The sequence below is a fragment of the Manis pentadactyla genome, chromosome 4 (genome assembly GCF_030020395.1).
Source record: "Manis pentadactyla isolate mManPen7 chromosome 4, mManPen7.hap1, whole genome shotgun sequence".
In the NCBI taxonomy this organism is placed as follows: domain Eukaryota; kingdom Metazoa; phylum Chordata; class Mammalia; order Pholidota; family Manidae; genus Manis; species Manis pentadactyla.
In genome coordinates, this window is record NC_080022.1 from 98,643,715 (window position 1) to 98,661,115 (window position 17,401).

The 17,401-nt window shown below is 36.0% G+C and overlaps 1 protein-coding gene across 4 annotated transcripts in view; it reads right to left on the bottom strand.

Moving 5' to 3' along the window:
- Nucleotides 1–17,401, bottom strand: part of RAP1A (RAP1A, member of RAS oncogene family) — an 82,451-nt gene that overhangs the window by 14,953 nt on the left and 50,097 nt on the right. For all 4 annotated transcript variants that reach the window (XM_036928885.2, XM_036928884.2, XM_057500543.1 and 1 more), the window contains 2 exons: nucleotides 12,813–12,896; nucleotides 524–592 (listed from right to left, as the gene is read on the bottom strand). In XM_036928885.2, the coding sequence (XP_036784780.1) occupies nucleotides 524–592; nucleotides 12,813–12,869 (126 nt within the window). In that variant the 5' untranslated portion in view covers nucleotides 12,870–12,896. The remainder of the gene's footprint in view (nucleotides 1–523; nucleotides 593–12,812; nucleotides 12,897–17,401) is intronic.

The window sequence follows — 17,401 nt, forward strand, 5'->3', positions numbered from 1 at the left end:
ACATCATTGTTATGCAAAGTCCACAGTTTACATTATGGCTTCACTCTTGGTGTTGTAAGTCTATAGGTTGGGACAAATGTATAATGACATGTATCTATCATTATAGTATCATACAGAAGCTAACTAACTTATTTTTTGTAGTCTAAAGGTGAAATTTCTCTTCAAAGTTATAACTAAACAAAAATAAAATTTTCAGTTACTGGATAACTTCAACTATAAAAGTGATCTTAATTTTAGTTCACAGAAAGAGTCATCAAAAATATACCTACTATTCATATGCAATTTGTCTACATTTAAAAAAATTCCCCACCAGGAAAATGAGTAAAAAAACAGATTACTAATCAGTAACAGAACATGGAGCTCTCTATAGCTAAGTAATGTTCTATGAGCAATATTGTATTGTGCTGAAACTTTTAAAAACAGAAACAGAATATTTGTATCATTTCTCAAGATAATTTTAAAAAGCAATGGATCAAGTTTTAAAGTCATAAACAATTATTTGTAAACATGTTTCACATTTTACCTTTCTGTAGGAATCTTCTATCGTTGGGTCATATTTTTCAACAAAAATTCCCTGAACAAACTGAACTGTCTAGAAAAAAAAAGGCAGAGAAAAGTTAAGGACTTAAAATAAAAACCAACCCCTCTTGAATGTTACTTAACCTCACAAAATATTGTAAAGATATAATTACTATATCAATTTTTAAAATGCAATGGAAATAAAAATAAAGACACATATTCTACTTCATTAAAAAATGGATATTATATTTTAAGTCCCTTTTTACCCCTTTATGTATCTATAGTATCTTTTACCTCATGCCCTCAAAAGAGAGAGACAAAAAATTCTAAACTTTAAAAAGTTTCTTGAAACAGTCTTTCTCTAACTGTGGGGAAGAGAAGAAAAGACAATAAATGTATTGAATTTATAAAATTTTATGTTCACCCCAGAAGTAGTTATTTTTCCCATTGTCAGCTGAGATTCAAAGGTACACCTTACTGATTCCAAAGCCTTGCTCTTTTCATTGCAACTCTGCCTAATCATCTTTTTCAGATTTATCTACCTTTATCTGTAAGACCTCTGTAAGCACAGACTAGAAACTAGGTATTTTATCATTCAGCAAATGAAAAGAAATACAGAAGATGGGTGTGAACTATTTCTTGGACAGCTTTAAAATAGAGTCTGGTATATTGTTGCCTAAATCAAGGGTAAAAATGTGGACTGAGGGGGTGGAGCCAAGATGGCGGTGTGAGTAGAGCAGCGGAAATCTCCTCCCAAAACCATATATATTTATGAAAATACAAAAAAGACGACTCTTCCTAGAAGAGAGACCAGAAGACACAGGACAAAATCCAGACCACATCCACACCTGCGAGAACCCAGCGCCTCGCGAAGTGGGTAAGATACAAGCCCCAGACCGGCGGGACCTGAGCGTCCCACACCCCAGCTCCAGGCAGGAGGAGAGGAGTTGGAGTGGGGAGTGAGAGGGAGCCCAGGACTGCTAAACACCCAGCCCTAGCCATCCGGACCAGAGCGCAGAAGTGCATGAGTGGGGTCCTGGATACTAGGGAAACAGGACAGTAAGACCTGTGAGCGGGTACCTGAGGCCAGTGCCCTGGGGACAAAGAAAAGCGAGTGCTTTTTGGAAGTCTTAAAGGGACAGGAACTCCACTGCTGGACAGAAGCATCCTGGGACACTTAATCCAGAAGCAGAGAATCTGGGGAACTCTGGGCACTCTAACCCCCTGGGCAGCAGGGAGCACGGAGGCCCCTCATGGAGATAAATAGCCTCCCGGCCGCTCCCCCTCCAATGTGGCTCCACCATATCAGAGCAGCAACCCAAGGCAGGCCACGCCCACAGCAACAGCAGAGATAAACTCCATAGCAGCCGGGCAGGAAGCAGAAGCCCTGTCTGTGTGCAGCTGCCCAGCACAAGCCATTAGAGGTCGCTGTTCTCCCAGGAGAGGAAGGCCACAAACCAACAAGAAGGAAAGTTCTTCCAGCCGTCACTCGTGCCAGCTCTGCAAACTATCTCTATTGCCATGAAAAGGCAAAATTTCAGGCAGACCAAGATAACAGAGTCAACAACTGAGAAGGAGACAGACCTAACCAGTCTTCCTGAACAAGAATTTAAAATAAAAATCATAAACATGCTGACGGAGATGCAGAGAAATATACAAGAGCTAAGGGATGAAGTCTGGAGGGAGATTACAGAAGTTAAACAAATTCTGGAAGGATTTATAAGCAAAATGGATAAGATGCAAGAGGCCATTGATGGAATAGAAACCAGAGAACAGGAATGCATAGAAGCTGACACAGAGAGAGATAAAAGGATCTCCAGGAAAGAAACAATATTAAGAGAACTGTGTGACCAATCAAAAAGGCACAATATACGTATTATAGGGGTACCAAAAGAAGAACAGAGAGAAAAAGGGATAGAAAGTGTCTTTGAAGAAATAATTGCTGTAAACTTCCCCAAACTGGGAGAGGAAATAATCGAACAGACCACGGAAATACACAGAACTCCCAACAGAAAGGACCCAAGGAGGACAACACCAAGACACATAATAATTAAAATGGCAAAGATCAAGGACAAGGAAAGAGTTTTAAAGGCAGCTAGAGAGAAAAAGGTCACCTATAAAGGAAAACCCATCAGGCTATCATCAGACTTCTCAACAGAAACCTTACAGGCCAGAAGAGAATGGCATGATATATTTAATGCAATGAAACAGAAGGGCCTTGAACCAAGAATACTGTATCCAGCACGATTATCATTTAAATATGAAGGAGGGATTAAACAATTCCCAGAAAAGCAAAAGTTGAGGGAATTTGCCTCCCACAAACCACCTCTACAGGGTATTTTAGAGGGACTGTTCTAGACGGGGGTAATCCTAAGACTAAACAGATGTCACCAGAGAAAATAAAATCACAGCAAAGAAAGCAGACCAACCAAATACTAACTAAAGGCAAAAAATAAAATCAACTACCCACTAAAAGCAGTTAGAGGAAACACGAAAGAGAACAGAAGGAAACAAACAACATATAAAGAATGGAGGAGGAGGAATAAGAAGGGAGAGAAGAAAAGAATCTCCAGACAGTGTATATAACAGCTCAATAAGCGAGCTAAGTTGGGCAGTAAGATACTAAAGAGGCTAACCTTGCACCTTTGGTAACCACGAATCTAAAGCCTGCAATGGCAATAAGTACATATCTTTCAATAGTCACCCTAAATGTAAATGGACTGAATGCACCAATCAAAAGACACAGAGTAATAGAATGGATAAAAAAGCAAGACCCATCTATATGCTGCTTACAAGAAACTCACCTCAAACACAAAGACATGCACAGACTAAAAGTCAAGGTATGGAAAAACATATTTCAGGCGAACAACAGAGAGAAGAAAGCAGGAGTTGCAGTACTAATATCAGACAAAATAGAATTCAAAACAAAGAAAGTAACAAGAGATAAAGAAGGACATTACATAATGATAAAGGGCTCAGTCCAACAAGAGGATACAACCATTCTAAATATATATATGGACCCAACACAGGAGCACCAGCATATGTGAAACAAATACTAACAGAACTAAAGGGGGAAATAGAATGCAATGCATTCATTTTAGGAGACTTCAACATGCCACTCACCCCAAAGGATAGATCCACTGGGCAGAAAATAAGTAAGGACACAGAGGCACTGAACACACTAGAACAGATGGACCTAATAGACATCTATAGAACTCTACATCCAAAAGCAACAGGATATACATTCTTCTCAAGTGCACATGGAACATTCTCCAGAATAGACCACACACTAGCTCACAAAAAGAGCCTCAGTAAATTCCAAAATATTGAAATCCTACCAACCAACTTCTCAGACCACAAAGGTATAAAACTAGAAATAAATTCTACAAAGAAAATAAAAAAGGCTCACAAACACATGGAGGCTTAACAACATGCTCCTAAATAATCAATGGATCAACGAACAAATTAAAATAGAGATCAAGGAATATATGGAAACAAATGACAACAACAACACAAAGCCCCAACTTCTGTGGGACACAGCAAAAGCAGTCTTAAAGGAAAGTATATAGCGATACAGGCACACTTGAAGAAGGAAGAACAATCCCAAATGAATTGTCTAACATTTTCATTGGAACTCTGCCTAATCATCTTTTTCAGATTTATCTACCTTTATCTGTAAGACTTCTATAAGCACAGACTAGAAACTAGGTATTTTATCATTCAGCAAATGAAAAGAAGTACAGAAGATGGGTGTGAAGTATTTCTTGGACAGCTTTAAAATAGAAACTGGAAAAAGAAGAACAAATGAGGCCTAAAGTCAGCAGAAGGAGGGACATAATAAAGATGAGAGAAGAAATAAACAGTTTATCGAAACTGGAAAAAGAAGAACAAATGAGGCCTAAAGTCAGCAGAAGGAGGGACATAATAAAGATCAGAGAAGAAATAAACAAAATTGAGAAGAATAAAATAATAGAAAAAAATCAATTAAACCAAGAGCTAGTTCTTTGAGAAAATAAACAAAATAGATAAGCCTCTAGCCAAACTTATTAAGAGAATAAGAGAATCAACACAAATCAACAGAATCAGAAATGAGAATGGAAAAATAACGACAGAATACACAGAAATACAAAGAATTATTAAAGACTACTATGAAAACCTATATGCCAACAAGCTGGAAAACCTAGAAGAAATGGACAACTTCCTAGAAAAATACAACCTTCCAAGACTGACCAAGGAAGAAACGCAAAAGTTAAACAAACCAATTAGGAGCAAAGAAATTGAAACGGTAATCAAAAAACTACCCAAGAACAAAACCCCCGGGCCGGAAGGATTTACCTCGGAATTTTATCAGACACACAGAGAAGACATAATACCCATTCTCCTTAAAGTTTTCCAAAAAATACAAGAGGAGGGAATACTCCCAAACTCATTCTATGAAGCCAACATCACCCTAATACCAAAACTAGGCAAAGACCCCACCAAAAAGAAAATTACAGACCAATATCCCTGATGAATGTAGATGCAAAAATACTTAATAAAATATTAGCAAACTGAATTCAAAAATATATCAAAAGGATCATACACCATGACCAAGTGGGATTCATCCCAGGGATGCAAGGATGGTTCAACATTCGAAAATCCATCAACATCATCCACCACATCAAAAAAAAGAAAGACAAAAACCACATGATCATCTCCATAGATGCTGAAATAGCATTTCACAAAATTCAACATCCATTCATGATAAAAACTCTCAGCAAAATGGGTATAGAGGGCAAGTACCTCAACATAATAAAGGCCATATATGATAAACCCACAGCCAACATTATACTGAACAGCGAGAAGCTGAAAGCTTTTCCTCTGAGATTGGGAACAAGACAGGGATGCCCACTCTCCCCACTGTTATTTAATATAGTACTGGAGGTCCTAGCCACAGCAATCAGACAAAACAAAGAAATACAAGGAATCCAGATTGGTAAAGAAGAAGTTAAACTGTCACTATTGTACATAAAAAACCCTAAAGACTCCACTCCTAAATTACTAGAACTGATATCGGAATACAGCAAAGTTGCAGGATACAAAATTAACACACAGAAATCTGTGGCTTTCCTATACACTAACAATGAACCAATAGAAAGAGAAATCAGGAAAACAACTCCATTCACAATTGCATCAAAAAGAATAAAATGCCTAGGAATAAACCTAACCAAAGACGTGAAAGACCTATACCCTGAAAACTACAAGTCACTCTTAAGAGAAATTAAAGGGGACACTAACAAATGGAAATTCCTCCCATGCTCGTGGCTAGGGAGAATTAATATTGTCAAAATGGCCATCCTGCCCAAAGCAATATACAGATTCGATGCAATCCCTATCAAATTACCAGCAACATTCTTCAACGAACTGGAACAAACAGTTCAAAAATTCATATGGAAACACCAAAGACCCTGAATAGCCAAAGCAATACTGAGAAAGAAGAATAAAGTAGGGGGGATCTCACTCCCCAACTTCAAGCTCTACTATAAAGCCACAGTAATCAAGACAATTTGGTACTGGCACAAGAACAGAGCCACAGACCAGTGGAACATATTAGAGACTCCAGACATTAATCCAAACATATATGGTCAATTAATATTTGATAAAGGAGCCATGGACATACAATGGTGAAATGACAGTCTCTTCAACAGATGGTGCTGGCAAAACTGTACAGCTACATGTAGGAGAATGAAAATGGACCATTGTCTAACCCCATACACAAAAGTAAATTCAAAATGGATCAAAGACCTGAATGTAAGTCATGAAACCATAAAACTCTTAGAAAAAAACATAGGCAAAAACCTCTTAGACATAAACATGAGTGACCTCTTCTTGAACATATCTCCCCAGGCAAGGAAAACAAAAGCAAAAATGAACAAGTGGGACTATATTAAGCTGAAAAGCTTCTGTACAGCAAAGGACACCATCAATAGAACAAAAAGGTACCTACAGTATGGGAGAATATATTTGTAAATGACAGATCCAATAAAGGCTTGACCTCCAAAATATATAAAGAGCTCACCCACCTCAACAAACAAAAAACAAATAATCCAACTAAAAAATGGGCGGAGGAACTGAACAGACAGTTCTCCAAAAAAGAAAGACAGATGGCCAACAGACACATGAAAAGATTTTCCACATCGCTAATTATCAGAGAAATGCAAATTAAAACCACAATGAGGTATCACCTCACAGCAGTAAGTATGGCTACCATCCAAAAGACAAACAACAACAAATGTTGGTGAGGTTGTGGAGAAAGGGGAACCCTCCTACACTGCTGGTGGGAATGTAAATTAGTTCAACCATTGTGGAAAGCAGTATGGAGGTTCCTCAAAATGCTCAAAATAGACTTACCATTTGACCCAGGAATTCCACTCCTAGGAATCTACCCTAAGAATGCAGCACTCAAGTTTGAAAAAGACAGATGCACCCCTATGTTTATCGCAGCACTATTTACAATAGCCAAGAATTGGAAGCAACCTAAGTGTCCATCAGTAGATGAATGGATAAAGAAGATGTGGTACATATACACAATGGAATATTATTCAGTTATAAGAAAAAAACAAATCCTACCATTTGCAACAACATGGATAGGGCTAGAGGGTATTATGCTCAGTGAAATAAGCCAAGCGGAGAAAGAGAAATACCAAATGATTTCACTCATCTGTGGAGTATAAGAACAAAGGAAAAACTGAAGGAACAAAACAGCAGCAGAATCACAGAACCCAAGAATGGACTAACAGGTACCAAAGGGAAAGGGACTGGGGAGGATGGGTGGGTAGGAAGGGATAAGGGGGGGGAAGAAGAAAGGGGGTATTATGATTAGCATGCATAATGGGCAGGGTGGGAGAAAGGGTAGGGCTGTACAACACAGAGAAGACAAGTAGTGATTCTACAACATTTTGCGATGCTGATGGACAGTGACTGTAAGGGGTTTGTAGTGGGGGACCTGGTATAGGGGAGAGCCTAGTAAACATAATGTTCTTCATGTAATTGTAGATTAATGATAACAAAAAAACAAAAAAACAAAAAAGAAAGAAAAGGGGGATTAATTACTCCCTGATAGGATATAACTAACTGCAAATCACTGATTAATGCATGCTTTAAATATCCTTAATTTTGATCATTTAAAGGGTGTCAGATGATCAGCTATGGAAGTACATTTTTCTGATAATATTCCTTTATCTTAAAAAAAAAAAAAAAGCAGTTCCTGTGTGGTGATCTCCAATAAGTTCTTCACAGTGGTATAAAGGGCATATCAAAGTGTGGGCAAAGGGTTTGTTTGTGTTTATACAGAGGATCAAAGCCTAATTTGGCTACCCAGAAAACGAATTAAGATACGATATGAAGAAGAACTTCCAACATCAACATTCTCTGCAAGAGTCATTCCAGAAGATGATTATCAAAAAGCTTCAACAAAGATCCTGGTGCTGTTGCAGCTGTAGCTGCATTCATCCCACCGGTTCCTGGACTTGCCATTGGAATGAAGACGGAGATATCTAAGCTGGCCTGTGCATACAGTAAAAGAACAAATTTGACTGGATCTATACAGTCGGAACTCAACCAAGAATTAGGAGAAGTGCAAGTTGCAGCACTCCAAAATCTTGCAACTATAGACTATCTACTGTTAAAAGAACATATGGGATGTGAACAGTTCCCAGGAATGTGTTGTTTTAATTTGTCTGATTTTTCTCAAACTATTCAAATTCAGTTAGACAATATCCATCATATCATTGATAAGCTCTCACAAATGCCTCGGGTGCCTAACTGGTTTTCTTGGTTTCACTGGATATGGCTGGTAATTGTAGGTCTGCTTTGGTTATGTAGCTGTATTCCTATTATTTTAATGTGTGCACGCAATTTAATTAGTAATTTAAAACCTATACACGCTTATGTTACACTACAAGAAGATACGTCAAAGAAATAATCAATCTTCCCAAGTTTTCTTCCGTCTGCTACTTCTATAGCTTCTCTTCTTCCTTCATAATTACAACCCCTAAGTAGAATTCATGCCTCATATCGAAATTACCAAGTATCATAATTCTTCCAAGTGGTAAAGATACCTCAAGACAAATGCTGGGCATAGAAGCCACAGGGCATAAATCTGCAAAAAAGTAAAAAGCTAACCTTTTCAAACAATATTGCTTCTCTCTCACTTACCAACTTTACATTTCCCTGTATGGCCCCGGAAGATGACTGGTTAGCCAGAGACGGGTAAGACTCCTCAAGGGAGGAACAACCTAAGACAGGCACAGCCGCAGGGGGGCCATCAGGTGAGAAATTGGGGATCAACAGAGGTGAGGCTTAGAACCTCACCACCCCTGTTTTGAGAGAAATCTTCTGCATCTGTGGATGTTTTGTTGCCCTTGTCTAGCTTGGATTAATACTTAGTCTATATGCACACACCTGATCATCTACATTTGCCCTCTTACAGCACTAAATTATGTTTTCTACCTTTATCTTGCATCTACCTACCACTTCAGCATTTTAGTAAAAAAAAAAAAAAATTCGGGAGAAATGTGGGATTCACATATAAATCAAGTATAAAAATCAAATGGATATCATATCTGACTTGATTGTTCATAGTTCATGATGCGTGATCAAAACTGAAAGTTTCTTTGATATGACTGCCCTTGCACTGTTCACCATGTAAGAACTTGTTCATTATGCTTCAGAAGATTGGAGACTGTTGAGAATTAGGCTTGGGGTTGATTAATGATTGTGCATTGAGTCCCCTATACAGAATTTTATTGTTGTTAACAACCATTTGATCAATAAATATGAGAGATGCCCTCTCAAAAAAAAAAGAATGTGGACTGAACTCATCTACACTTAAATCACTCAGAGGAATATCTTATGCACTATTTTAGCTTGAGCCGAACAGATTAATTCTAATATAGGAAACTTCAAGCTTCTTTTTCTTCCTAAGCTCCTTTTTCAAAGGAAACTTAGAATATAATCACACCAAAAACTTTAAACACTATTTTCATCAAGGATTTAAATGATCTCGTCTTTAAGTACTACATATAATTTAAATATGAAAATGAAAAACCCTAATATGTGTTAGACTAGAGCAGAGGTTCCCAAAATATGGTTGAGGGCAAAGGATCAGAAAACAACTATTTTCCTAATTATAACACAATGACACACACTCTCAGAAATTCTCAGTGGAGTTTTCTAAAGGGTATATAACATATGCTATAGCAAGAAACTGGATGCAGAAGTAGATATGAGAACCCAAGTGTTTTCTACAGGCCAGCTGTTAAACAGACTTGCAAAAATGAAAATCCCACTTCTCACTCCTTTCTTACTAAAGGCTCTTTCATTACATCTCTGAATCTCATGCCTTCAGTTCTCAGGCACATCTCATTCATTCATATAGACTTTCATTTTATTCCTTTAGTTTTCCTACTGTATCCTTTTGTTTCTTCCTCACCTACTGTCTTTTATGTGCTAAAATGAAAAACAAACGGAGACCAGCCTTGAAAAACATGAGCAGACAAAACCAGGTTAGTGATACAAAGTTTAACTTACCTTAATAGCAAGGCTAACTTAAACTGAGTCATTTCTTGTTTATGCCTCTAAAATTAATAAACAAAACTTAAACTGCTTCCCAAGGCTGATAAGAGGTAACCAAAGACCAATTCCTTATTCATTTAAGAACATTCTAATATTGTAACCAGTCACTATGAGGAAGAAACAGTCACTGCTTTCTCAATATATGAGCTGCTTAGTAACAATGTACTCCTGAGCCTGTTTAGTTAGACTGATCCTGGTTTGCAAACTGCCTTTGTTGTGTGCACAACAAACTTTTACTAATTACTACTTTGGTGAGTCACTGTTTTTACTTCTGTTATTTCTGAACTTTTGATATCTGTAACAATTATTTCCTTCCTCTATCATCATTTTTGTCTCCAGTGGAATATTGCCTCCAGCATACAAACATAGTCTACCTCCCTCCCTAAAATAAATACAGAACACACTCCTCCCTTAACTCCATGATCCCTCCAGCTTCTGCCTCTTTTTCTGTTCCCTCTCATACTCAAACTTCTTCAACTGTCTACAATAGTGGTTCCATTTCCTCAGCTCCACCCCAGGATGGTTATGGCACCATCAAGGCACTGAAGCAGCTTTTACCAAGTCCAGCTACCACCATATTCCCAGACCATCTCTTCCTCTACTTTATTTCTGAGCAGTCAGAAATATATAAAGATATATTTTTTATATTCAAATACAAGATATATTCTTCTATGTTGGATCCTTCATTCCTACCAACTTTAAAAGTTAAGATGTACTCAGAGCTCAGTCCTGAGTTCTTCTCTTCTTTTCTAGTCTCTCACTAGAAAACTTAATTTATTTCTGTTGATTTTATTTTTAGTTATTTTATTTTTGAAAAGGTAATTCATGGACACAGGGAAAAATGTAAAAGAGGTAAGAGTATGCAGTGGTAATTAAACCTACCTATGAATTTTGTTTCCAGCTACCCAGTTCCATTCCCAAGAAAGTAACTGATACATTATCTGTAGTTTATTTGATCTTGTAGGGATAGTCTATGCATTTTATAATATCTCCTCTCATCCTTCCTTTTTTATAAAACACAAATACAGTCTACACTGTTTGGTACCTCTTTTCCCCTCTAAATAATACATCTTGGATATCATTACTATCAGTATGCACAGAGCTACTGTGTTCTTTTTAATGTTTATATACTATTCTGCTCAAAAGAAGTACTAAAAACTTATTTAAGTAGTGTTTACTGATAGGCATTTACATTGTTTCCAAACTCTTGCCACTGCAAAGAATGTTGCAATGGATATACCCTTGGCTATGTTATTCTGTACATGTGAACTTGTATGTGGAATGCACTTCCAAAAAGGGACTTGCTGAATTGAAAAGTTACATGCATTTAAAATGACAGATAATCTCAAACATTCGCTAGAGATACTATTTACACTAACAATAATGTAATTCTCATGAAATTAAATACCATTGATATATTTATTTATGGTGCCCTGCCCCAAATCATATCACAGGTCTCTCTTTTATGCTATTACCTGGAGAATCCAATTATTTATTTTATGTATATACTTGAATGCATCTCAAAAACATACCAAATTTGGCATGATTCTTGACTTCAACTCTTGATTGAACCTGCTTATTCTCCAATGTTTCCCTTCTACTTACTAGCTCCACTAGAAATCTGGGACTCAACTTTGACAGCTCCTTTTCTCCTAGTCCTCACAACAATCCAGCATGAAGTTTTGTCAGTTCTGTCCCCTATTTAATTCTCAAAACATCTACTTTTCTCTTCACTGTCATGGCCTTAAATTAAGTTTCTACAAACAATAATATGGTGTACTGCATTAACCTCCAACTTGCACTCCACATCTACTCTACCTCTCTCCCAAATTATACATAGCAAACTGCTCCACTGAAGACATACAACCAATTGTACCACCCTCCCCTCCAAAAAAAACCCCTACCTTCAGTGGCTTCTCACTGCCATTAGGTATAAGTTCCAAGTTCTTAGATGGTGTTCAAGTCATGATCTGGGTCCTATCTCTCGTCTTATTTCCCTGTATTCTTCTACCTGTTCAGTCCTGCCCCAACAACTGTGACCTTTCTCTCTCAGCTGTTCAAATGCTAATTTAGGTTCACATGTCCTAGGTTTTGTTTTAATAATCTGTCCTTTTCTTCACAAATTATAATACAAGTATCTCTCCCACAATTATAACTAAGTAGTCCTCTGTTATTTATTATATTTTCTACTCTAAAATGTAAGCTCTATGAGGAACTCTGACTTTTTGTCCAGTTATAACCCTAGAGTCTGACATTGTAGAAGCTCAAAAAGTATTTACTAAATACAGCATGTATAAAGAATATAACCTTCATTCTACTTTGTTTGAGATGGGAACAGAGTAGAAATTACTCCACTAGTATGCATATTAATCAGTTCTCTTCACTGGAATGTAAGTTCCTTAAAAATGAGAACAATCTTATTCCTCTCTGAATCACAAACACTAGTGCTTGACATATATTAAGTAGCCAATAAATAATTGGTAAATGAAAGAATGAATGAGCCACCATTATAAACTACACCACCTGTAGTTACTGAATGAATCTCTGTCCCCTGTGGGCCAGATACTAGGCATATAAAAAAATACCGCCACTTTTTCTATTTAGTGACTAGAAAGCAAGCAAATATCAATTTTCTTCCTGTTTTATACTAATTAATTATAGTTAGGTGGCTAACTTACCAGTGCAGACTTCCCCACGCCTCCTGAACCAAGGACCACTAGCTTGTACTCACGCATGATGTGGTCTGTTTAAATACTGACAATCTAAAGAAGGTAAAAAAAAAAAATCAAAGATTAATAAATGTACTAAGAATAGTCTAATAATGTACAACTGATACATGAAATAATGAGATTTTGTTTTTTTGTTTGCTTTTTTCCTTAAGACTATCAAAGTGAAGACAGAGGCTACACAGCAAAACCATGCAGATTTTAACATAAGTTTATAGGACTATGCTAGACATTTTAACTCATTAAAGATGTTCTTTGACTAAGTATCAATTATTAACCTATTCATGTTACTTCTAAGAGTGGTTAGAAAATAATATGATTAAGTAGTTGTTTTATAACTGTAATCATGAATGCAATTCTTTATGAAGCTATTATTTAAAGAATTTATGTACATTTTTGTAAAGTTCACTCGTGAGCTTTAATATAATGTACATGTTATTTCACTTGCTTAAAATATCATAATTCTACAGGATTTTGTTCATTATTGTATTATAGTTGAACCATGTAAAATAGTGCCTCAAAAATTATTGGGAATTGAATGGGAGACTATGAGTGAAACTGTTAAAAATCTAAAAGTAGATATTAGTAATATACTCCATAAAGCCCAAATTGCTAGAGAGAGGGAAAAAAAGGAGTATAAACTTAATTTCTTATCTCCATGTTTATCCTAAAAGGTAAAAAGACAGGAAAGAATTTCCAATGGCCATGGTGGAATATGCAGGAATGGACTATCCATCTCACAGTAAACAGCTAAAATACCAGGTAAAATAAATGAAACAACTGTTTTCAGACACTGGGCAATATGCAGTATAAGACTATGATTTCTGAGAGATGGAAGTAAATGAAGTGAGACCTACAACTGTCTTGGCTTTCTGCCAGAAGGCACTTTTCAGATTGTGGTGCAGTAAAGAACTCAAGTAGAGACTATAAATGTATCAGAGAAGAGGGAGTTATGCACAGAAAATTCCAGAAATCTACACAGGGGTCTGCTTGAGTCTGTGGTCAAACACTATGCTGGGCATGCAAGATGAAATTCCAAGAGGTAAGGCAAAGAATTGGGATCTACAAACTGAACAATTCCCAGAGAGCTGAGAAATATTGGGATTCTGAGCAGAGAAGTCTTCCTTGTTGAAAAACAAGGTAATTCACTTGAAACCCCAGAAAATTCATACTTTAATAGCAGAGGTAAAGAAGCCCTACAGTGAAAAATACTCTATTTACTTCCTAACAGAGCTTAAAAACAAACCTTACAAGGATGGAGTCAATTCAAAAAGTAATTTAACTGCCTGTCAGAATAAAGTCCAAATCCTTTAAAAAAAAAAAAAAAAAAAGACCCATCATTCAACAATATAAAATTGAAGATGTCCACAACACCCAATAAAAAAATAACAGACATGTGAAGAAAACAGACCTAAAACCAGGGTGAAATGAGTCAACTGAAAAAGTTCCAGAAATGAGATAATGGAATTAGACAATAGGACCCTAAACTGCTACTATAAATATGTCCAAGGACTCAAAGGAAAATATAATGAGGTAAAGAAATAGCAGACATAAAAAAAAAAACCCACAGAAATGAACTTCTGGTGCTCAAAAACAATATCTGAAATGGAAATATCACTGGGTAGGATCAATAGTATACTAAATACTGCAGAAGGAAATTTCAGAGGAACTGAGATGCTGGTAGAAAAAAAGGAGATAAAGAGGGTAAAGGAGGAGGGGAGACAGGACAGGGGGAGGGTGAAAGGAGAAGAGGAAAAAAGAAAAGAAATTAGGGAATCACAGGATAATATCAAGCTATCAAGAAGACTAATATATGTGTAACTGGAATTCAGGGGTGGAGTGTTTGAATAAATAACAAAATGTTTTCCTAATTTGATAAATAAATTATAACTCCACAGATCTAAGAAACTCAATAAGCCCTCTCCTCAGTATGAATACAAGGAAAAGTACAAAGCACAATAATCAAATTCCCGAAAAAATGTCAAAAAGAAATCTTACAAGAAGCTAAAGGAAAAAGTTTATAGATATAAAAGAACTAAAATATATACAGATTCTCAAGAAGCTATGCTAGACAGAAGAAAACAAAACATCTCTAAAATGCTTAAAGAAAAAAAAAATGGTCAGCTTAGAATAGTAAAGACAATGAATGTATCCTTTCAAAATGAAAGTGAAATAAAGTTTTTTCAGATTAAAAAAAGAAGTAGTAGATAGAAAAGCGGGGGTGGGAAGGAGGAAGTTCACTTAAGATGAAAAAAAAAACAGCAAAAGAAGTTTCCTCAGGTAAAAGAAAATGATAATAGATGGAAACCTGACTCTACATAAAGGAATAAAGATTACTAAAGGAATACAAATACCAGAAATGGTGACAGTAAATCTACAAGATTTCTTTTGCCCACTTAAAGCAAAAAGAACAGCAATGTACCACATATGTATAAATAAAATATATTACAGTAATACCACAAGTAAAAACAGGGAGATGGAAATATATTGTTCAAGGTTCTTACATTATATCTGGAGTAGTATAATATTATGTAAAGGTAAATTATCAATGTTAAAGATGCATATTGTAAATCCTAGAGCAACTACTGGAAAAAAATAAGAGGCAGAGCTAATAAGCCAATAGCTGAGATACAATGACACACTAAAAAAAATTTCACTTCATCCAAAATATAAAGCAGGAAAAAATGCAAACAAACAGAGCAAAGAAAAGATGGGAAAAATACAAAACAAATAGGGTAGCAGAATTAAAAGGCAACCACATCATTACATTAAGTGTAAATCATTTATTCCAATTCGAAGGCAAGATAAAAAAAAGCAAGACCTAACAAATATTTTGTCTTCAAAAAACAAACTTTAACTAACGATACAAGAAAAGTTACAAGTAACATTTATTGATGACAAAGTCACAGTAGCTGCTAATATTACTGTGTGGTTTATTGCCTGCCTTCAGAATAGAAACATTAAATTTCATTTAGAGTTAAGTGAAAAACAAAGATGTGTAATTTTTTTTCTATAGAACTGTTGGGAACCCTAATTATAAATCCTTACCTATTCTAAGCAGTTAGTATTCTAAGCAGATAGTTTGAGACTGTTCTCAAACTTTCTGGTTTCAGGTCTTCTTTATACCCTTTTTTCTAAGAGCTTTCGTTTATATGGGTTCTTGGAAATGGATGCTGGATTTTTTAAATACATGTTCTGCATCTCTTGGTATCATATGGTTTTTCTTTTTCTTCTACCAATGTGTCCACTCTTATGACTTTTATTCAACATTGTACTAATCCAGGTATAACTGGCTCTAGCCTATGTAAAAGGAAGAAGTAAACTGTCTTTATTCACAGATAACATCCTCCTGCATGTTGAAAACCCTAAAGAATAAATAAAAAAGCAGATTAAACAGTGAATTTAACAAGGCTTCAGGATAAAAGGTTGATTAAGAAAAATACAGCAATTTTATTTATTTCTAGATAGTTGACCCTTGAACAACATAGGTCCAATTATACAGATTTTTTTCAACAAATGTATTGGAAAATTCTGTGGGGATTTGTGCCAGTTTGAACATTCTTTTGGAACATTCTTTAGAAATCTCTTTTCTCTAGCTTTATTGTAAGAATACAGTAAATAGTACATAAAAAATAAAAAAATACGTATTAATCAACTGTTAATGTCATTGGTAAAGTTCCTGGTCAACAGGAAGCTACTAGTAGTTAAGTTTTGGAGAGTCAGAAATTATACACGGATTTGACTGTTTAACCCCCATGTTGTTCAAGGGTCAACTGTACTGGTAAAGAACAACTGAAAAATGATATTTTTAAAATGCCATTTACAATAGCATCCAATAAGAAATAAAACACTTAAGAGATGAATTTAACAAAATATGTGCAAGACTTGTATACTAAAAGTACAAAACACAGCTGAGAGAAATTGAGAGAGCTATGCCATACTACAATTAAGATATGCCCATATTATTGTTAAGATGTCAATTCTCTCCAAGTTGATCTACAGATTCAGTGCAATCCCAATCAGGTTTCTTTTTTGTAGAAATTGACAAGATGACTTTAACACCTATATCAAAATGCAAAATTAGCAATGCTAATACAGTTTTGAAAAAGAAAAAGTCTTACACTACCTGATTTCAACTCATACTATAAAGCTACAGTAATAAAAACAGTATTGTATTGGCATAAGGACAAATATAAGATCAGTGGAACCAAATTATGTCTGAAAGTAAAACCATGCATAAATGTCTAGTTCATTTTCGACAGAGGGACTGTGATACCTATCGTCCAACATGGCCCCTAGTGATCCTGGCCGCCTGATATTCATAACTTGTGTTGTTCCCTCAGTATTCATATCCTGGTATAGTTTCCTCCCACAATGAATCAAGATCAGTCATGTGACCAACCAAATATGGCAGAAGTGTCAATATGTGATTTTGTGATTAGCTCTTAAAAAGGCATTGCAGCTTGTACCATGGTCTCTGGAATAATTCCCTCTAAGGGAAGCCACTCACCATGCCATGAGGACACTTAACCAGCCCTTCA